This window comes from Phaethon aethereus (genome assembly GCF_964289735.1).
Source record: "Phaethon aethereus genome assembly, chromosome: 3".
NCBI lineage: Eukaryota > Metazoa > Chordata > Aves > Phaethontiformes > Phaethontidae > Phaethon > Phaethon aethereus.
In genome coordinates this window covers 60,491,561-60,515,332 of record NC_138576.1, presented here as the reverse complement: position 1 = coordinate 60,515,332, position 23,772 = coordinate 60,491,561, and the positions used below count along the sequence as shown (strand labels likewise).

At 42.3% G+C, this 23,772-nt stretch overlaps 1 protein-coding gene across 1 annotated transcript in view; it reads right to left on the bottom strand.

The window, feature by feature from the left end:
* The window catches only part of RNF217 (ring finger protein 217), a gene marked incomplete at both ends in the record, with an annotated part of 59,695 nt that overhangs the window by 20,136 nt on the left and 15,787 nt on the right, over nt 1–23,772 (bottom strand). The window contains one exon of the mRNA XM_081997465.1: nt 3,916–4,149. Within this exon, the coding sequence (XP_081853591.1) occupies nt 3,916–4,149 (234 nt within the window). The remainder of the gene's footprint in view (nt 1–3,915; nt 4,150–23,772) is intronic.

The following is a 23,772-nucleotide window of genomic DNA, read 5'->3' as shown; positions in this document are numbered from 1 at the left end:
TATCTGAAAAAACGCAAAACATTAATCCAGTGTTTTTTCAAATACGTTTTATCTCACTCAAACATTTTTCAATTTATTTTATGAATTCCATTTCAATCGATCAGAATTGGGAAGATGTATAAACACAACCTTCTATGCCATCTGGAGGTCAGTCTCCCCTGAAACAAAAGATTACACAACTTCTCATACTAACCCTTTTTGTTCTCAGCTTTCTGAAACATTGACCTTTGAGGCTAACTTTTTCCATCTTCTTACCTAGCCTTCTTACTGCAAACTATTCTAACTATCATTTTCCTCACCTCCCAGGAACAGACCTTCCAAAATTGGCAGATAACAGCAACACAAAACACTGCTCAATGTGAGATGACGATAGCAAAACTGACTACACATTAAAAATATTCTGAGCGCCTGAAGCTGCACAAAGCTTCGTGGGGGATTTGCTGCTGCTTAGTGGAATGCTAGCTATATAATAGGGTGGCTGAATTAACTGTGCAACTGATTACATGAATTACAATCTAGCTACAGCACCCAGTCACTTTATTCCAAAATAAATACGGGCTCCTGCCAAAACAGCTGCCTCCTCCTTACCAACCCATCTCCTCTCTTGTACCAGCTGCAAGTAAGCAACGACAAAACAAACAAATCTTGTATCCCATTGGAGCTTTGATCCAGCTCCCAGTGTGACACCAAAACATCAACATGAGCAAAAGCAAGCTGGCAGGAACGAAGCTGAGAGCAAAGAGGGAGAGCATGGCAAAATCGTTCACAGCAGTTCAAGCTCCAGGCAGACTGGATGTGTAGCCATGAAGATATCTGCCACTCAACATTAAAATCTGATCAGTCAGTCCCCACCTTTTTGGATATGAACTACACAGATCCACTTTATCACAACAGCTTTGCAGGTCCAGATTCCTGTTAATTCTAGAGCAACGAGTTTCAGAAACTCTTGAGTAGTTCAAATAAAAGATAGTTTATGTAACAAGCGCGCTGAAAAAACATTTACATTTCCAAAGCCAAGCACTCAAGCCCTTCTTTCATATAATGTGTATCTCTTGACAGAAGTGAACAAGAAAACTTAAATTATGAACCTCACGAGTTGATAAGGCAGAAACAGACTCCAAGAATCAAGAACTGCTTCTTCATGGCCGGAGGCAGGTCAAAGAACTAACATTAAAACAACAGGTGACATCCAGGCCTTAGGGGGACTCCTCCCACAAAAAAAACCAACCCCCTCACAGAACAACCCAACATGCTGACTCTTGTGCAACTTGCATCTGTTCCATACATAGGAACTGAACTACCAATTTTTCAAGTTTTGCCCATGTCCTTTGCACTCTGGCATACCAGCTTTGACCAAAGGTTTATTAGGATCTTGCCTACAATCAAGTCTCACACACCCAATTTAGTCCAAAAGAGAGGGGGCAGGAGTATTTCCTTACTTAAAGCTGTATCCATTTGTGATACAAATATTTGATACAGGAAACTAGTCACATTGCTGTACTGTGCTGTCCTAAGTGGCACTAATGGGAGAAGAAAGGTTTTGATAGCAAGTTTCCCCTTTCTTCTCCTCCTTCTCTCTAAACATATATGCACTAGCTAACTTTCTAGGCTTGATCTCAAAAATGAAAAACAGCAGCAGCAAACTGAACTGCTGGGCTTAGGTCAGTTTAGCTGAGATAAAGCAGCTATAGTAAGGAAAATTAATAACATTGCTACCTCTTTAAAATTCTAAATAAACTTAACATCTAAATTTAAATAGTGTATCAAATTTTAAGAATGCCATTGCAAAAAGCATCTGCTCACTGCAAAACCATCTGTTCAAATGTACTCTTGGATTTTACTGGGTTTGCCTGTTGCAGTGTATAGGAGAGCAAAGGTACTGGCACTGAGCCCTTGCGTGCAGTAATCCTACTAGTAGGCTCGTGGACTTTCCCCACACATGACTCAGTTCTTCTGAAGGCAGCACTTCCAGTGCTGGTGCAGAGCTCCTCTGGTGCAACTGCTGTTTATATTGCTTGCATGTGAATATGGAAGTCTCCCAGTCTCCAGTCAGATGTCTCCTATGATACATGCAGAAGAACATTAGTCTGTACCTCCAAAAAGCCTGTAATTCAAGGCACAGACAAGTTACCATACAATCACATGAGAATCTAAGAAAACTGAGATAATAATGGTCCACAGCTACGTGTGTATGGAATTACTCAACACATACACAGTCTTCTGTATAGTATGCCTTTTAAATCTTATCCCTGCAGCAAAACTCTTTCTTGTGCTAAGCTTAAAATAAGTCATTAAAATTGTACCTATGCCAGGAAACAACACAGGTTCAGGGAGTAGTTTGAAGCCCTGGACTATGATTGTCCATGCTGTTTCCTAGCACCTTCCTAATTATATTTCTGACCAGCATCAACTAGACGTTCTTCCAGGCAACACCGGGCCACAGCTCAAAGGACATGTTTTGCCAGAGTCTATTCCCAGGAGGAGACTTGAGCTCTGCAGATCAGAGCTACACATAATGCATCACCACAGGACCAGGGAACTGCTTCTGGCTTGCACTATTTCATGCATCACACAGCCTCCCATACCTTCCGATTAGGATTTGTAGGGAAGTGGTGGGAATGTTTTAACTATAGCATTCTAACTTGTAAAAGAGCACTGCTGGGCAGAACAACCCATTTTGTGCATTGAGGAACCACCTCAGAGTTGGCATCCCATGATAAAACAGCTGCACCACCTGTGACCCACGTTGGTGGGACAGTAAGAGCCTCGGATGCCTTGAGAGGCTGCTTGTAGAAGCATTATCACACCTGATCTACCCTAGACCGCACATTCCGTCTATACCTGAGGGAATGCCAACCAGATGGGTGATGGAGAATGCCTGTGGGCAGAAGGAATTTTACCTGCAGTTTTGAATTTCTCCACCTCCACGTAAAATGCCAAAAATCTGAAAATGTTGAGATCAACATACATTGTGGCATGTAATTCATGCACTGCACAGATATACATAAGTAGCTCGTAACTCAGAGTTAGTTTTACCAAGGTTTCAGCTCTACTGGATACACAACCTTCTACCTATTAATCTTCTTACTGGGCTGAATCTAATGCTGTGTAATTAGGGCTATCTAAACAGTCATCTAAACTCCTACAGAGAACTGGTTTGTCCAGGAAGGGCCAGCTCAATCATGAAATTAACCACAACAAATCTAATAACCGGATGGAAAAGTAATAGAGAGCATGATGCTGCAGACAGAACCTTCATCTTCTGGAACTGAGACGGACCTTCAGCAGCTCAAAGCTTCTTCTAACTGTAACCTCTTGCTTTTTATCTTTGATTGAAATCACAGTATAAGCACATCTTCTACTAAAAGAAATGCTGTAAAAGTGGGGTTTTTTTCTATTTCTCAAGTGTTCTGTATTGTGAGTGATGAGACTACAGTAATGTATAACTTCTGGTAAGGGACTGAAGAAATCAAAACCAGAAAGCAGGACAGACAAGAGCTCTATTTCTAAGCCAACAGCTCAACACCATAAATGCTCAGAATTCATTTGCTCAGAGCTTCAGGGAAAACTTATCTTTGCTGGAGTTGTGTGTCTAAAATTCTCAGTTATAGTGAAAACTTCCCTTCCCCAGTCTCTTCTAATAGTGACCATATTGTTTGTATGTCTGAGAGAAAACACTCTTCTGTGTGTCAGGACAAAATTGTACCACCTGCCAAATAAACAAGAACTGAAGTTCAACACTTGAACTGTTAGAAATCAACCAAGTAGTTAATCAATGATGTACTACAGATTCATATTCCTAATCACAGCTTGCACACAGCCCCAGTGATGCAAGAAAGCTCATTTAATGCCCACCAAGTGCTGGTCCTACTGTTGCGGCACTATCTAACCCATGGTCCTGGCATGCATGCTCACTTTGTATTTGTTCTCCAATTTGGCAGGGGTAGGAATGTGGCCTCTCCTCCGGAAGGTTGTAAAGTGCTTGCACTGAGGGCATGGCTTGGTGCTGGAGTCAATGCGGCTGAGTTCCAGGAAATATTTATACTTGATGATGTCATCATGGGGCAGGTTATAGAGGACTGTTGTTTCATCCAGGTGTTCGCTGCACTCTGTGATCGGGCATTTTATATCCACTTGTCCCAGCTGCACCTGCGTATGAAAAAACCCAGAAGAGCTGTATGACCTTTTGCTTGGAAAAGGTAAGCAAGCATTTATGAATTGTGAGGAAATTTAATTTCAAGTACTGTAACAATCCACAGACTATCAAGCATATAATCTCAAAATTATTTTGACTTAGTCCAAGCACATTGCATTTTTTCCAGAGTATTTGCAAATCCAAACAGAAAAGCTAATTACCCTTATGACAACTGCAGTTATTAGATGTATAGTCTCAGTGTATGTACTACATCTATATACTCCACAAAATGAAAACACGCATCCTAACTAGCAGCACCCATCCAGCACTCCACGCTTGGTGTGTAATGGTCAGCGCTCCGCTATCAGGGCTCACACAGGCTGTGAGAAAGCAGGCAGTGGAAACATTTGTGTATTGTTTCACTGCAAAATGTGCTGGGAACCACAGCAGAGGGAAATTAAAGTCCATTTAGGATCAACAGAGTATAGCAGCTCTGACTCAGTGCTAGCCTTGAGCTGGTTCCTGCTCAGCAAGCTTGGTGCCTCTGCAGTCTGCTTCCAAGAAGCTCCTGATAAGCCACACTGCATACACAAAAAGCCTTAGCTGAGCCTGGGGATGACCAAGCCAGTAAATTTTCCCAGAACTCAGAGTTAGAGATTAAAAACAGCCCCCAAAAGACCCAAAAACACCCTTTCAAAAAAAAACAACCTAAAAAGACGACAAAAACAGGCACAGGAGCAAGCTCAAGTTTAAGAGGGCTGAAACTGTTGTTGATCTAATGAGCCCTGATGGTCCCAAGCTGATCCATACGCTCAGATACTTGCAATGCATTTCCAGAGCTCCTGGATCTGAGAACAGTGCTGGATCCAGGTCTGCACCCTTCACGCTTGGCAGGCTTTAACAGCTCAGACTCCACGCCAAAACAGCGGATCCTACTTGGTCTGGGAGCAGCAGAGTTGCACTTGCTTGGCACTGAGCCTGAGTTAATAAACCCTGCTGGATCTTGAGAGTCTGCAAGGACCCAGCTTGAGCATGTTTGTGTCTGCCTCAAGTAATCTTGAATGAATGAGTGGTGACTGTACAAGTGGAGCTGACCACCAGCCCAATTCCTTTCTCAGCGAGTATCTCCATGCAGAGAAAAAGGGGTTTAGTGGTGTAACCGGCGTCTGTTTCTAGGAATTACTGCTTCAAGGTTGGCAAGTTTGATTTCCCTAGACTGCTTATACTTTAACATGCTCCACTACAGGAGTCTGCCAAACAATACACTAAATAGGATAAGAACACCGCAGATTTGGATGCAGATCTTGCTGCTGGCATAGTGGTACCAGAAGGCACCTCAGAGACTCCACTAATGCAATATTTAAGCTAAGAGAGGAGGAAACAAAAACCCAAAACCAACAGAAACCTGCCACTGCTGCCTCAGCAATGAAGCCATATGGGCTCTAACTGAATGATAATTTAGTCAGGAGTCAGAGGATTAGAAGAGTCATAACAAAATGCTAAAAAACCCAAGGCTCATACCAATTTCAAAGAAATATTGCACTATCTTTGTTCTCTCAGCAATGTAGCTAAACCCAAGCGGAGGAAAGAGGTTAGGTCTGTGTTAGAGAGAGAAAAGCAGGGTGAAGATGGCAGCAGCCCATCCCAGGCCAGAGCACGGCAGAGAAGACCCCAGCAAGACACCCACTCTTAGGAGGGAACTTCCCTGAATTTCATTTCCAGCTCTAAAAGCTAAGCAGAGCTCTCCCACATGCAAACAAGGCTAAGCTCAAACAGTTTGGCTTTTACATAGACCAGTGTAAGTACAGGAGGAGTTAGGTACTCAAGGGTATTTAAAAAAAACAAAGCCCCGAATTTTTGCATTTTATACCTGTAGACTAATTCACCTGTATCAGCATGTGAAAATTGAATCCGAGCATATGACATCACTAGATGAACTCTCTTCAGAAGTATCATCCAGTACATCATGAAGCTATGCTTAAAAAGCAGAAGATGATCAACCCAGCACTAGAGCACTCAAACACGCTACACTAGGAAAACAATTTGCTACAGAAACACAAAAATCTATTGCACTACTGCAAGGTTTAGTATAAACTTCTGTTTAAAGAAGTGTAGGTACAACAATTTAAGGCCAAATAGTCAAATTAATCCCATCTACGACTACTTCAGGGTTTTGGGATTGTTTGGTTTTTTTTTTTTTTTTAAGCATTAGGGAAATACTGGAAGAGGCAAGCCCTTTTGCTAAGAGTAAACTAAGCTACAACGGAGTAACACTTCACAGTGAGAAGGCACATTTTATCTGGCATCTAAGCTGCTACTTAAGAAGCACTGCTTATATTAAACGCTAGTTAAAACAAACCTGCATTAATAAGACGTAGGAATACAAAGCTGAACACTTTCTGTATTTCATGCCCACACAGAATATGATTAATATATGTGGTAAGAGTCAAGTGTGGTTTCAGTGTTTATTTTGAAAATATGTTTTACATCCACTTGAAGTAAATCATTTTTAGCCTCTCTAATAGTTTCAGCCTTTCAAGTTTGCCAAAGATTGAACCTTTTCCTGTGTTTTGAATGGGACTGAAGTGAACAGACCTGGTTTGCTTGTTAGTAAGAACTTCAATGGAGCCTTGTCTTACCAAAACAGTCCATCTTTGTTTGTGCACTAGCATCAGCAACTGATGTAAGTACAGCTTTCGAGGTAGACTGTTAGGCTACCTGCTGCTGCAGACCCAGGAGGTGCTACAGAATGTGAAAGAAAAAAAAACCTCTTATAATATGTAAAAATAACTGGGTTCATTCTTTTCCTTGATTTTTTTTTTTTTAAAGAAGTTTTGAAAAGCCTTATCCTTCAGTATCAGCTTATCACAATGTCAAATCCCTGAGTTTTAAGTCTTTGAATTTCAAAATACCACTGTGTATTAAGAGCTCTCAGTATACACAACAGCATGGTGTATTTTTCACAGCATGAAAAACGACTCAGATCTGTGTAAAAGCAGTTGAGCTACAGTACGATGTTAAATGTCAGGCAGCATCCAGTTCTTACACTCAGCTGTGCTTCACTTCTGTAAAGCATCCCAGGAGGGGCTAGCTCTGCTTACAATCCATAAGGAGAAGATAGTCTCTCATGACTTCCATCCTACAAAAAGGTAACATTTAAACTATCAGCAGACCAACACATACCTCCCCACTCCCCTCAACTCAATTCTTGACATTTTATTTGAAAAGACTGGCGGGGGGGGGGGGGCAGTACCCAGACTCTCTGCACTGGTCCACTTACTGCCCCAAAATCCACTGACACCAGCAACATAAAACACAAACAAATGGCACGGTACCTTAAGTCAGAAAATTATTTCCACCCCCCGAGCTTTCTTTTAAAGGAAGTCTTTCTTAGCTACACAGAAAGCAAAGTTCAAACTACACTGGAAGCACTGATTTATACCTGTCATTTAGCCTGGCCCAAGCTGGATGTAACATAACCTGCACAGCCTGTACTTGGGCAGCTGTATTACGGCTACATTCCTTAAAGAAGGGGCCATTCTACTTTAAAATAGACACATACAAATTTGCTCATACAAATGAGCATTTTCTAACTGAAACTTTACTTTTAGTTCAGAGATGCATATACAAAATAAACCTGTAAACTGTTCTTTCTTCTCACCTAATAATGCTGGAAGTGAACAGTGCCATGCCTAATCTGCACCTCTATAGAGAAATGCAATTTCTACCAGTGCACCAAATTCTCCCCTGTAACTACCAAGGGTGTTATGCCTAAAAAAAATATTTTGGAAATGCACAATGAAAGTGAAGGGACAGTCTGATCTATAGGACCTTGGTATTCTACAGGGGAAGAAACAAATTGATTCAAATTCCCTTTATAGGCCTAATTGCATTGCTTTCTAGTTCACTGGAAACATTGCTCTTTCATTTTTGCTGGTAAGTTGCAAATCAGTGAAGAATTACTTTACTTGTAGGTTTGGGAAGCGAAGAGGGGCATTTTGAACTTGTTTTCTTTAAAAAAAAAAAAAAACATGGAAAATACTTGGAGGGTTCATCATGGTTCAGGACTCCACAGTAGTAGGTGCTAAACAAATGAAATCCAAGTAAACATGATTCAACAAGCACAAATCAAAGACAGTGCAAACTTTTACTAAGCATTTTGCACCTGCTTTTCAGGTTGTGGATCCATGACCATTTCTGTGGTTTGAATACTAACTTCAGCAGTCCGGATCCCCTACCACTGATTTGATATCCTGGCATTCTCCATCAAACACCTTTAAAAAAAAAAAAATAAATTCCTGTGAAACTGATTGTCTTTTTCAGTCCATCTGTCCTCCCTCCTTACTGTCAAATAGGACAAATCATCAGTGCTGCAAGACAAGCAAGAATGAACAGCTACAACTAACAGTAATTAAATTAAGGACTACTTAAAGTTGTATCACCACCAAATAGGAAAACAGACTGGGTTTCTTGTTTGCCACCTCCTCCACCGCACATCTGCACACAAATTCTTGCCTGTCGTTCATTACATCACAAACCACACTCCATGGGGTATGTTTCACTTTTATTCCCCCTTTTATTCAATTCTCAATACAGCACACTTGCCATCAGTTACTTTCTGAATCCCTTCGTCATTTAAGTCACCTCACTGTCTTCTCTGCCACCCCACCACCTGTAACCTCACTCTAGTCAAAAGCTGTCACTCCCCTCCCTGGGGGCAAAAGGGCTTCACTAGCCTTGGCAGGGTATATATTGCTGACCTCAAAAGGATCCTGAAAAAGTTCAAAATGGTGAGGCTCTCTTGCATGCTGGCACTGAATTCATAATTGTTATTTTTTAGTTTTAATTTATATTTTCTGCTATGCCAGGTAACATTTGAGTGACCACCAAAACAACTAGAATGACCAGTCTTTCTTCACAGTCAGTGGAGAACAAGAACTCAAATAAGGTGGCAAATGTCAACAGCATCTTTAAGATGCCTAGGAGAGGGGGGGGGGGGGGGGGGGGGGAAAATCCCACTTTTCCCCTCCCCTCAGGGACTAAAAGTAGCCCAAGAAACCTAACTTCTCCCAGAACCAATGTCTGACAGGTATTCAAAGACAAAAAACCCAAAGAATTTCTTCATATTTGTGACAGATGTCCATTTTAAGCTGTATTTAAAGTGGCCATTTATTATTAATAAAAATACCACCAGAGACTTCCATTAAAAAAAGTCATCAGATTTCTATTGTGTCACAAGCTCATGTATGCCAACCCTAAAAAGGTCCATCAGGATGTCCACCTTCATGTGTCCTCTAAGGACACAAAGTCTTTGTTCTCCTTTCACATTGGTACTACACACCTGGATTGAAGCAACCACAATGATGTGGTGGTTCCTGGTCTATGTGACATTCAGAAAGTCACTTGCACCCAAACGTTGCAGACGTTGAGCAGACACCACCTCTTCTAGTCACATTGTTAAAACGATTTGCATTAACTATCACACTGTCAACATTTAAAAAGACACAGAGAGAAGCAAATTCTCAGGGCCTTTGAAGAACATATTAATATCTCATCCTTCAGGAGAAAGGCACGCAAAAGCAAGAAGCTGGGAGAGAAATCACAGCGTACATAACTGCAATCCAACCACTACCAGTACATCAAAGGTTTGACCTTTCTGCTCCAGAAGCATGTCTTCTGAATGCTTAACAACACATATTTGAACGCGGCATCAATTTAAATTCTCAAAGCTCATCTAGTTTTCACCACCTCAGCCGCAGGCTGGGATCCCAGCTTCATCCATAACTCTGAGGGTCGCTTTAGAGAGTGCACTTCCACAAACCCACGTCCCTGAGGCGCTGCTGGAGGTTGCAGCCACACACCAGCGAGGGCCACAACCGGCACCACTTGCGTGGGCAGCGACTGGAGCAGCTTTAGCCCCAGAAACCAACCAAAACCTTAACTGGCAAAACTGGCCTCCGCAGCCTGGAGCAAAACCCCAACCCATAGTGTCTGTTTCCCATTCAAGCTCTTCTTTTTCCTCCACAGAAACATACAGGACTCACCTAAAGAACTGTGAAGATAACCTGGCAAGATATTCTTCAGAATACACCTAAACTCAACCAAAACCTTTTTCTTAAAGGCCTCCTGATTTGCTTTGTCATTTGCCTTTTCCCTTCCTTCCACAGGACCAGGCATGGAATGCTCACATGGAATTGATGTCAACAGGAACATTCCGCTTCTATTTGTCCTGTTCGCATAGGAAAAGCATTTATAAAAAATTACTTATAGAAAAACAAACTAACACTAAAATTCTCCTTCACAAGATGGGAACAATACATGAGCTCCCCCTCCACCTTTTCATCTCCTGTTACTTTCTCTAGCACCATGTTAATCAAAAAAGGAAAAGATTTTTCTAAGTGCATTACTGAGGTAAAACTACACTGCATTGTCATGTTTCTGCCTGCTACCGCTCATCAAACCTAGCGTGTGTCATCAGCAAGTATGGAGTTCACGCACTTTCTGCTCTGGTTTTTGGGTGTCCACGGCGAGCCGAAACCCACAGCAGAGGCAATGGTTAGTCCCGTGACCGGACAAAGCCGGGGCTGGTATACCTGGAGGGCTGCCTGCTGAGCTGGGACACTCTCTGACAAAGAGGCAAGCCAGAGTTAGACCGCGAGATCGGCTGACAGAAAGCTTTCACAAGCTCTGGGAGCCCCGGAGCGTTGCAAGATAAAGCAATCTTTCATCTCTCCTCCCGGGACACGTGCGGGGGCAGAGGGAGGGGGAAATCCCGGCGGAGGAAGGTAACCCAGGAGGAAGCGTGGCAGAAACTGCCAACCTTGGAGGAATCTGACCCAAACCCACAGGTCTCTCAGCACTCATTAAAGGGAATCAGGAAATGCATGAGAGCTTTCTTATTTTGTCCAGGTGTGCATATTACCAATGCTAGCTAAGTACAGGTATGGTAATTTTTCTATTCCTTAGAAGACACATTCACTTTTAGTAGAAGACCCAAAGATGTTTACGAAAGAAGAACTTTGAGGACAGCAGACCAAGCCACATACATGTCCTTTTTGGGGTGGAAAACAGAGGCAAATATGTCCAAGTCCTGAGAGTAGTTGCTTCTGCCTAGGAGTGGAACCAGAAGACCATACCAAAACTGAGGAGGTGTGGGAAGGGATTACAGAAATGAAGCAAGGCCCAGGAGACCATCCGCATACCACGATACGCTCGAGTAACCTGGCCATCTCAGGAGGGAGCCCAACTTGCAGGGGCTCAGTAGCATTTAGGAAATACAAGCAGCAAAGAAGCAATACCTTTGTAAGGTAATGGTTTAACTGACTTCCAGCATCAGAATAAAATCATCACAGCCAAATAGCACAGAACTAAAACAAACCAACTCCCACAGCTGATACTTGTAAAAATCAATCAGTTAACTCTTTAATAAACAGGCTTAAATTGAGAGGAGAATACCCTGTTCCGCTACAGCCAGCATAAGACTTGTAGAAACTGTCATCTGTGTTTGCATTTGTTACCAGCCAAGCCTAACCCAGGTCTATTCTGCCCACCCAAGCGCTCTGGTAAGGAACAGACAAGCTGTGTGAGCCCAGGCTGACACCCCAGCAAGGCGAGGAGTGAACAGCTCGAGCAGGACAGGACACAGGCACAGCAGCAGCCACCAACCGTCCAGCACGGGAGCCTTCCCCCTGCCATGGGCAGCACCCCTCGCTTTCAGTGTGTGGGGGCCTGACCTCCCAAAGGCATGGAAGTAATGATGTGTTTACTGTAATTCATTTAAATACTTACCTCAGAAAACAATAAATTAAAAAAAAAAAAACACCACAGAAAACCCCCACCAAAATCCTATTCTATCTTTCCAGTTAAGAAAATTAAACCGAAGTGTGCTCAGTTACTTGAGCAGGTAATTTTTATCTATATGCTGGTCTCTTACAAAAACAATGCTGAAAAAGGAACGTAGCTGTTTCTTCTTGTGTACAACAGAAAGTCCTGAACAGTCAACCTCTGACCTCCACTGGGTTCAGACTGGATTAACCCAAATTCAGATCAATTCCAATAGAATAATACTCTTAACAATAATTAGTATCACAACCAAATCCTTTCCCATACATTTCTTAAATATGGACAAAAAGTTGGGCACCCTTAACAGCGCTATATAGGAGTGAAAATACATGGTCTCAATCTTCATTGAGAAACATCACTTCAGTCTTCAGGTGGAGCCAAACAAAATCCATCAACAGCAACCCTTATCCTACAACTATTTATGTTGAAAAAGAGATTAACTGCTCATTCTTCTATTATTTGGTAGGCAGGCTCCCGACTGGACACAAAAGCTGGAAAAGGCTCCTGAGTTTGCATTTGGCAACCAGTGTTCCCCTTTCAAATAAAATAGGGCCCAAACCACGATACATTTGCACAGCCTGTTCTGTAATATGTATTACTGAGCCTCTAATACAGATTAGCCCAGCTGGTATCATCAGCTAATAGTTAACTGAACATTTGGTTTCACCAGCAATGGCTGCTGTTACATTTTACTGTTGTACCTACAGAAATATCTCAGGGTGCTTACTATTTTCCCAACTGAAAGCAGCATTTAACATAAAATAAAGAAAAGCTCTCATAATCAAGGGAAGGAGGTAGGAGAGGTATGCTCCCACCTGTCTCACTACTCCATCCCAGAAGATGGCTACAAAACCTAACAGAAAGTTGCCATGGATGTGGGTGATGACTTAAAAATAGCAAGAACTTTTAACATATATCCCTCAACTATTCTCTTAACCACCCTTATAGTCTACATTCCCTGGTCTGTAGAAAAACGGACATGCATTTTATAGCCATCCTTAATCTGGCCAGCTTTCCTTAAGAAAGCTACCTACAACTATTTAGTTTCCATGTCTTTGCTGGGTCTGAGGTTGTAGGTGTGCTTCCTTGTGCACATATTAATAGTCAATGTTTTGATTCTTCAGTCTCAGACATGAAACCAAGTTGTGCCCTCTTTACTTGATAAATTTCATATAGGAACAGCAGGGCTGCAGAGGTGCATGCAAAAGCAGAAGTCTGAAAAGTACTTTTAAATTGGCAGATGATTGTCAGGAATGATAGTAACATACCTCATTTCTAAGATTCAAGGTGGAATATATGAGGCTAAAATATCCTGACTTTGCTTCCCCTACAAACAAGGTAACTTAAAGAAATTTGTTTATGCACTGAAGGTGTTACAAAAGCGCTAAGATTTGAATTCTAAATAATAGTTATTTTGCTCTGCCTTCCTGAAGAGAGACCTATGTCAGCATAACAGTACCTATCCACAACAAAGGAATCTGCTTTTGGAGAAAAGCTACTCTATGAAAGCTACCAAAAAGTGAAACAAATTGGTAAATTTCACATAGCTTAAGCAGTAAGAGCACTAGTGTGCATGCTGACACATTTTAAGGGATAAAGGCTTCCTGAGAAAGGCTAATGCAAAATGGACTTCCAAGCTTCTCCGCACATACTGTCATTAGGACAACCCCAGATACTGTGCTAAAGCTCCGATTTCACATGACTTTATGAAGTTATTTCTCATAATGCATTTTAAGTTTAAACCACATTTTAACAGACATCTAATGTAATGATGGATACAGCCACAACAGGGAGTAAATGTACAAGGTCAAGATGTGCAAACAGCACAGCCCTCTCCAGGGAACAGTTTGAGGCAAAAGCTTAAGTGGTGGCTCTGATCCACACTTGGAGAAGTAAAAGTGAAAGCAAAGCAAAAGCGTCACCCTCATAGGAGCAGATTACCCATCAAACAGTTAAACTGTTACCCAAGATATCTCAGCAGAAAACTATGGCACAGAAGAAAAATCCTCTTATATAAGTTGAAAGAACAATTCTGCCCCAGAACTGATCTAATCCAGTAGAGCACTGCACTGGTCTAGTGCGCAGTGATTTCTGAACAGCGTATTTAACAGCCAAACTATCAGAGTTAATTCTCCTGCTGATCAAACTCTGGCTGTAATTTTGGGGTTGTTACCCTGTCAGGTCAGCCCCCCTGAGAGTTTGCCAGAATTGGGTCTCAGCTGAAGCTGGAAGACAGCCTTCACCTGGATTAAAGGAGAGTGTTTGTATATTGATTGCTGCAGACTGTGTTTGTCACAAGCAGTTAGACTCTTTACAACATCACAAAATCATTAGAAACAGCAAAACAAGGGGAGAAGCAGACAACGCAGATGTTTTACATCAGGAAAAACAAGCCATAACTGTGTTCAGAACAATATATTCTGCTTACCGCTTTTTCATAAAGCGAAGGAAGCGTGAAGCAAGCACATTTAAATTCCTAAAGGCATTCTATCAGCTGACTAGGCTGTTAAAATACGCATTTTCACATCAGGTTTGCCACAAGAGAAGAAATTACTATTTCCCATTTGTTCCAAATTTCCTTTAAAAAAACAAAACACCACAACAAAACCCCTAAACACTACTACTAATTCATCTGCTGTTTATGCATGTAAATCTATGCCTAAAAAAATTGTAACAATATAATATGACCTTTACTACAAACCCTTTACTAGTTCAAAATGTTGATAGGGATTGGACAAACCTGTTGCATATAGTGTTGCGCTCTAAGGGCCTGCTTTTGCTCTGTGGCACAAGTGAAGAACAGAGAACTTATTCTACAGAGGTGGAATAAGTCAAAATGTCCCAGGTTAGACTCCTGACTAAAATTTTAGAGTCAACAGTGAGGAAGAGACTTGATTCTTGCAAAAATACTGTTGTGATCAGATAAGACTGTGGAAATACTTGCATGTAGGAGAGAAAACACAAGGTAAAATTAAGGCTTCCCGTTCCTGCCTCATCATGTTTTTAATCACTTTTGCTCCTTTGAGGGTAACAACAGTTCCATCCAGGGCCTGAATATAAAGAGAAAAGTAGAAAGAACTGTTGTAATCACTCAATTCAGTTCCCTGTAACCATCCTTTTTGGCTGGTTAGAGAGACTAGCCTGGAACAGAAAGACAAAAGATTACTTCTACCCACGCAGACTTCTCTTTCTGGATGCTATGCCAGGCTTACCCTGTATCACTGTGATTTTACCCCAAAGATCTTCAGTTATGTCATCAAATACTTCCATAGTACTGAAAGGTTTGGGGTGCAGGTCCAGCCAGACCTCTCACATATCAGCTGATCCAGGTATCCCTCCCCCAGGTCTCAGACCCCTTCAACCATTCCAGCAGGTCACAGTCAGCCAAGACTGCTGCTATCTCAGACTGCACTCTGCCTATTTGCCTAAAAAATTATGGAAGAAGTCAATATAGCTTTCCCTTCTCCGTGTCTGTGTTAGAGAGCAATCACAAAGCTGCAAGGAGAGAAGCTTCAGCTGGCTAGCAAAGGAACTGAAATGTTTTTAAATTAGTTTTCCAACTGATCAGGCAATGGAATTAATTCTTCCTGTGACATACAATCACCAGTTCACAACCCAAGAGAAAAGTGGGTAACACACAGCCAAGGAGAGAGACTCCTCCAGAGGTAGCTAGCCACCAGTCATCTTAACTGTCATGTCAATCTACACCTTCAGATCATGTACCAGGTACTTCTCGTGTTAACTTTGCTTACCTTTAAGAAGCTACAAGCCTGAAATACGCTCAAAAGCTCCTCTCAGTAAAAAGAATTAATGGCGACTATAGCACCAGGGTCAGAGGGCTGCACCCGATCCCTTCTCCACACACCTCTTCCATGCATCAGTGTTTTCCACACACACGTCCTAAAATTACTGTTCTTCAGAAAGCAACTAAGTTATTTTTAGGTTTATGAGTACTAATGTATGTTTTCCCACTCTGTACAAGTACTTCAAATGCTCGATGGCATGCATGGAAATCCTTTACTGAGCTTCAGGTCTGAACCTGGCACGTGCCCTGACCCCCAGCCTGCAGCCCTCCACACTTTCTGCTTCTCTGCTGGCACTATTTCTGCCCTCCTCTCAGCTGTCTCCCTGAAGGATACAAGGGTCTTATCTGTGAAGGTAAAGCGAAGGGAAAAGTTATGAAGTAACCAGGCCTGTTAAGATGAAGACATGCATTACTTGTAATGAAACAACTAAGTTAATAGGTATCCTCAGCGACTTCTGAACAAGCAGCAGGGTGGAACTCTGTCAACAACAGTCACACATGCTACAAAACACTGTGAAGCAGTTAACTATGAGAATAAAACAATGATTATAGAAGATATACTATGAACAGGACACCTCATTAAGTCAACATACACTGCAAAGAGTTTTTACTAACTACATTTAATTGTTCTGTTCCAAGACTAAAGACATCACCTCCAAAGACTCCAACTTAAAAACAGTTATGGTGGGGAAAAAAATGCCTACAATTGGAGGAAAACCACTATTTATCGGTTCTGTAGATATTACCTATCTATTTACAAACAAAATTACTTCGAACTTGTCTAAACCCTCCCCTTACAAAAAAAAAAAAAAAAAATCAAGGATTATTGACTATGAGAGTTTGAAAAGTGATGAACAGGTTGTTAGATACCTCGAAACATCACTTCTGCCAGCACTTTTGCAAGGCTCCAGAAACTGGGTTGCCACACTGAATATTTAAAGAAGCAGCTTTGCTCCTACCAGTAGGTATCAGGGTTTTCAAACCACCACCAGTAAGGACTGCAGGTTGGGAACCAGCGAGTGGGCAGGTGAAGTGAGGTGAAGGAGGTAACGAATCAACTATATCCATCTCCACTTCTGAAACCACAGACTCCAGCAGTAACTGAATTCAACACTAGTTGAGGAAATTCTAGTTTCATTAATTATTTCCAAAGAATATATAGTCCTCAGTGGAAAAGAGGTTAACAGGTATGAACTGAAGCAGCACATGAGAAAGGAATCATTACAAAACAGAATGCATGAGAGGGCTGGTAGACAAGGACATGCATCTCTCCAACTCCAGATTTTGCAAGACCAAAAAGAAAGGATCAACAGCTTTTGTGACAGAGACAAAAAAATAAATAGCATATTTGTTAGCGAGGAGATGTAAACTTTTCAAAAGTATCTGATTTAGCATTTAATTGATGTTTTCATTGAAATGGAAGCACACCACATGATATTAAACACCACTGACCTAATATGACCTCTCTCAAAATTTTAGTTTTGTTTCCATTTTTTAATGGGATAAGAACTACTTCTTTTTTAGAAAAATATCCCAACAGTTCTTCCAGTGCAAATACTTCTACCTAGTAGCTGCAAACTGCAATTACCCTCTATGGTTAAGCAACCATTGATGACCATTTGTCACCAACACAAGCTTCTGCAGAGGCTTGGCTAGCTGTAGTGGTTTACCTTTGAAAGGGGAAAGCAGTCACAGCTGCTCTAGCTTGTTTGGGGAGAGGAAGACAATGAGAAGGGAAAATAGAGAGAAAAGGAAGAGGAATCCACTTCAACCTTTCCTAGGAAGTTCCTGCCTCTCGCAAAAGTCACGTATTTTCTCTCCCGCTGTTTTTCCCTGGAACATAAAGTCCTCTTCCCTGACATACATGGGGAAAAAAAAGTCTACTCTTCAAAATTTTCTGAATCCACCTCATTTCCCTCACTTTAGTAACAAACGTACAGAGGCTGGCTACCCTCTGAACTGCTCCTGCTGCCCCATAACTTCATCCAGGGAAGGCTCCTCACTTGTGACGTCTCCTTTTAACCTGCACCTCTACCAAACAGGGGGAGCTGCCGCTGCAAACTGCTGTTGCTGCCACCCAGGAAACTGCTGCCCCAAAGCACATTGATTTTTCTGTGCAAAAAAAGGGCAGTAATATTTGTATTTGTGACTCTTGTGGTTTTGGGAGCACACCCAAACACCAAGATAAGCGATGTGTTTGTTATGTACTTTTCACCAAAATGCTGCCTGCAGCAAGGGAAATGGGTGGCATCCTGCTGTAGAACTGAGTTCTGAATTGTACTGACATTTCTCTAAAAGAATCAAAACATCACTGCAGGAAAACATGGTGCGTTAATTTCCTAGTAAATTCAGCAATTTGGGGATTTCTGTCCACAAGTGCCTACTTTTGATTCCCCACTACTACCCCAATTGCTCTGTTTTTTCAACCAGAAGTATCATAAAAGCTGAGAATTTCTGGCAGCACCAGCAGGACAGAAAAGCAGCTTCACAGTCCCAAATAAGGGACTTTCCCTGATGGTTAAAGACTTCTAGTACTTTTTAAGACATGTCTCAGCACTTTCCTTGGTGGCAAGAGGTCAGGCTCAGTGACTTTCCCACCACCTTATTCCCAACTGGATAGGCAGGGATAGCAGAAGCATCAGTCCAGAGCTAGTCCCTGGCCAGTATGATGAGCTGATGTCCCCCTGTGTGCTCATGCAACTCCGTTTCCTACAAACACACAGGCTTACTAAACTTATAGTACCAAGTAACTAATGATACTAACATTAAGGTGGGACCTCTGAAATTCAGTGGTAACTGAATGAACGCCACTCCGATTTTCCTCTCTCCCATACTCTATGTATTCCCTACATGAATTGAAGATGACACAGTTGAAACAGCTGGAAGACCACATAAAAGACTAAATTTTTTTTGTCAAACTTCATTTGGGAACAGGGTAATTTACCTGAACAGCAAGGGAAAAAAAGTAACTAAACAAATCTGTTAAAATTTGTATTAAAATATAATCCTTTAAAATGGGGTCACTCAGGTAAAAATGACAAATCTGAAAAAGCCAAAGGATGCTTACACTTAAATCCACAAGCCACTCACTGCCAAACAATGGTAAGACAGTATCAAGGGAACATTTAAGAACATTTTATTAAATCATTTAGATTTAATGAAACATCTTCTATTAAAGGCAAAATTAATCCTTTGCTGTATTCTGGTGCATAGGGTACCCTAATTTTAAAGCCATTTTTAATAATGAGGTCTCTGGAGTCACAGATTCACAGAATCATTAAGGTTGGAAAAGACCTTTAAGATCATCAAGTCCAACCATCAACCCAACACCACCATGCCCACTAAACCATGTCCTGAAGTGCCACGTCCGCATATTTTTTGAACACTTCCAGTGATGGTGACTCCACCACCTCCCTGGGCAGCCTGTGCCAATGCTTGACCACTCTCTCCATAAAGAAATCTTTCCTAATACCTAGTCTAAACCTCCCCTGGTGTTACTTGAGGACATTTCCTCTTGTCCTATCGCTGGTTACTTGGGAGAAGAGACCAACACCCACCTCACCACAACCCCCTTTCAGGTAGTTGTAGAGAGCGATAAGGTCTCCCCTCAGCCTCCTCTTCTCCAGACTGAACAACCACAGTTCCCCCAGCCTCTCCTCATAAGATTTGTGCTCCAGGCCCCTCACCAGCTTCGTTGCCCTTCTCTGGACACACTCCAGCACCTCAATGTCCTTCTTGTAGTGAGGGGTCCAAAGCTGAACACAGTATTTGAGGTGCGCCCTCACCAGTGCCGAGTACGGGGCACAATCACTTCCCTACTCCTGCTGGCCACACTAGTTCTGATACAGGCCAGGATGCTGTTGGCCTTCTTGGCCACCTGGGCACACTGCCGGCTCATGTTCAGCCAGCTGTCAACCAGCACCCCCAGGTCCCTTTCCACCGGGCTGCTCTCCAGCCACTCCTGCCCAAGCCTGTAGCGTTGCATGGGGTTGTTGTGACACAAGTGCAGGACCCAGCACTTGGCGTTGTTAAACCTCATACAGTTGACCTCCGCCCATCGATCCAGCCTGTCCAGATCCCTCTGCAGAGCCCTCCTGCCCTCAAACAGATCAACACTCCCACCCAACTTGGTGTCATCTGCAAACTTACTGAGGGACCACTCGATCCCCTCATCCAGATCATCAATAATGATATTGAACAAGACCAGTCCCAGAACCGAGCCCTGGGGAACACCGCTTGTGACTGGCCGCCAGCCGGATTTAATGCCGTTCACCACAACTCTCTGGGCTCGGCCATCCAGCCAGTTCTTTACCCAGCAAAGAGTAAACCTGTCTAAGCCACGAGCCGCCAGTTTCTCCAGGAGAATGCTGTGGGAGATGCTGTCAAAGGCTTTACAACAAAGGTTGTCCAGGTAGACAACACCCACAGCCTTTCCCTTATCCACCAGGCAGGTCACCTGGTCATAGAAGGAGATCAGGTTGGTCAAGCAGGACCTGCCTTTCATGAACCCATGCTGGCTGGGCCTGATTCCCTGGTTGTCCTTCACATGCCCTGTGAGCACTCTCAAGACGAACCACTCCATGATCTTCCCTGGTACAAAGGTCAGGCTGACAGGCCTATAGTTCCCAGGATCCTCCTTCCGGCCCTTCTTGTAGACGGGCGTCACATTGGCAAGCCTCCAGTCTTCTGGGACCTCCCCTGTTAACCAGGACTGCTGATAAATGATGGAGAGTGGCTTGGCAAGCTCCTCCACCAGCTCCCTCAGCATGCTTGGGTGGATCCCATCAGGCCCCACAGACTTGTGGGTGTCCAGGTGGCACAGCAGGTCCTTAACTGCTTCCTCCTGGATTATGGGGAGTTTATTGTTCCCTCCATCTCTGTCTTCCAGCTCAGGGAGTTGAATGCCCTGAGGATACTTGATCTGGCTGTTAAAGGCTGAGGCAAAGAAGGCATTAAGTACCTCAGCCTTTTCCTCATTCTTGGTGACAATGCTCCCCCCCACATCCAATAAGGGATGGAGATTCTCCTTGCCTCTCTTTTTGTTGTTAATATATTTGTAAAAACATTTTTTGTCGTCCCTTATGACCATGGCCAGAGTCTACTTTCAACCTCTACTGAAGTACATTAAAATATGTGTACTAAATGTGTAAGTATGCTAAAAGTTATAGGAGACTGAAGAAAAAACATATATAGTTTAAGCAGGAGAGAAGTGCTTGAGTCTTCCAACTGATCAGTGATTCCGCAAATGATCAGTTACATCTCACGCTTTCATATGCAGAGCAATTGTGCAAGTTTTGCACAATGAACAACTTATTATATTTGAAGAAGTCTGACAAAATTACATACATCAGGAAAACAATAAACATTAGCAAAATTAGGAAAAAAGTAAGAACACCCACACCAGGCTAATTTCCACATACTATGCACACTTTGTGTGCCAAGTCTCCAAAGTACAACTGGCTATGCTTAAAACTAAGTGCAAATCACAGTTCCATTTTATTTCTCATTTGCAAAATTGCAATCAGTAAGAAAGAACAGGTTAGCAAGTCTGTCACGAAACAGGAAGAATGACAGAATAAAGAGAGATCATAAAAGAATTTTTTAATGTGCATCCTCAACTATTTCTGCACACCAAACCTGTAAAGAAAGTTATTAATTTCTCATTATAGCATATGAACGTCTTGCAAATAAGAATGTCTTTTTCCTAAGACCACCTTGATTTACCTCAAAGCATAGCTCCTAGTGACTTTGAGTGCCAAAGGCGAGTTCACAAACTGAGTCACTGCAGTCAGTGGTCATCTTGTGAGAAGTCTGGGTTAGGGGACTTGGCTAAGATCACCGTGGAAGGCTCTGACACTGCCAGGAAAAACACAACAACAACGCAGTTCTCCTACCTTAACTATTACATTATTCTCTCTCCTCTCACAGCTCCTAGACTCATGAAAGCTGTAATCATCCTCCTCCTCAAAACCAGTTGTATGGGAGAATATCAGCTTCCACGTGCTTTGTCAGCAAGCTGGAAGTTGATAGTCACATATAGAGGAAAAAACCTGATGCTTGAACATACGGAATAACCACTAGGCGGTTATTTTACACTGATCAGCTGCTGGAGAGAGATTTGCCAGGAGAGATCTCATCCTAGGCAGAGCAAACACAGACAGCAAGCAGATCCTTGCAGCCTGCAGGCAGCCTGCCTCTGCCCTCCCGCCTCGGCCTCCTTCTGGCCCCTCCGCCCCAGGCCTCCCCACACCAAACTGCTCTTGCTCGTAGCCATGCCAGCCCCGATTAGCCTTCATCCTCCACATCCAAAGCCTCACAGGACTGCCATCGGCACGCAGACTGCCTTCAGCTCCCACCTCGTGGCACCGCATCCACAAACAAGGCTTCGTGTCCCGTTCACTTTAATTCTTTTGCTACCTCCATCCTGCTGTTCTTGCTGCGCTTCAGTTTGCTCACTCCTCCAGGACGGCAGGAAAAGAACATGTACAGACACCAGAAAAATGCCACCCTGCTCCAGGATCCATCGCAGGCTGTTACAGGGGTCTAAGATAGCCAGGATGGACAAAGAGTGAATCTTGCTCAAGTCCCACAAGACTGCCACAGCTCGATGCTGTCAGACTTACTAGCAAGTTGAGCCAGCTAATGAGAAATCTGTACATGCTTAACTGCAGTTTTTCATCGTGTATCATTTGATTCCCTGTGGATAGTATTTCTAAACATGAGGACATACCCTGCAATGTTGAGTCCCCCATTCAATCACTGAAACACTAAAGATTTTTAGAGAAACAGCCTAGATGTGATGATTTTGGTTTGGTTTTTTTTTTTTTTTTAATATACTGGCAGGAACAACAAAATAAGAGGCTTTCTCCAAAGTTCACACTCTGAGGTATCCAAACCAACTCTTTGCTAGGATTTTCCCCACGGATTCAAGTGGGACAAACATTTCCATTTAGAAGAAACCAAGAAAATCCAGAAATCTGGGTTAGGATTGTTCAATTCTAACAGCAGACAATAAATTGCAACTGTGACACATGGAAGATAGTTTTACTCCAAAAAAAAAAAAAAAAAAAAAGCACTTGCTGAATTCACCTGGGACTTCAATGATTTTCCTCCTTATCTATGACAGCAGATAAACATCTTATGATGGAAGGTGGTGGATTCATGCCCTACGTGGGACTAGACAAACTGCATATATGCAGACAACCACGTAACAGAAGTACTTTTAAGAGACACTTGAAAGTAAAACCCATTGAGCCACAAATTCAAGTGTGGTACAGCAAAGACAACCTGGCCAACCAGCAGAAACTGCTCAAGAGACCTAACCAGGAAAGCAGAACAAAAGAAAAAAAAAAGTGGAGGGAAAAGCCCACGAGAAGAGACTAGGGCTGTTTTACTGAACTGCCACTAAGATGGGAGCATCACAATTCTGCCTACAGTCCAGTAGTATTACAATTTCCTGCGGCATGTCCCTTGAGAGGGAAAGTAATAGCAGGAGTCCAAACATAAAAATCCAAAAGGAAATATGAAAGGATAAAGGAAGCTATGCAAAATGTATGTATTTCCTCTTTCATGGAATAATCTGTAATTTAACTTCAGTATGAAGGTTTAATTATCATCATAGATACTTGTGTTGTTACAGTAGTCAGTGTCATTCCATACAATATTTACAGGTCCAAGGAAATTTCAACAATTAGGTACTGCTCCCCCAAATTTATCGTTTTCAAGCAAAAAAGCATTCTTAGAATTTTACAAGTTTGGAACTAGTTTCAGATTAATCCATACCAAAACGCACATCTTTTCCCCCAAAAGTTGAAGTAAAAGTGATTTTTAAGGTAGTTTAAACTGGAGTTACATGTAGGTATGATTCCAAAGTTCTTCCAAGTCAGCTAAGACTGATCAACTATCCTAATTCTGTATTTTTCCAGTTTAAAATAAGATATGAGCAATTTCTTGTTGGTTTGGCATTGCAACATGTAATATTAGCACAATT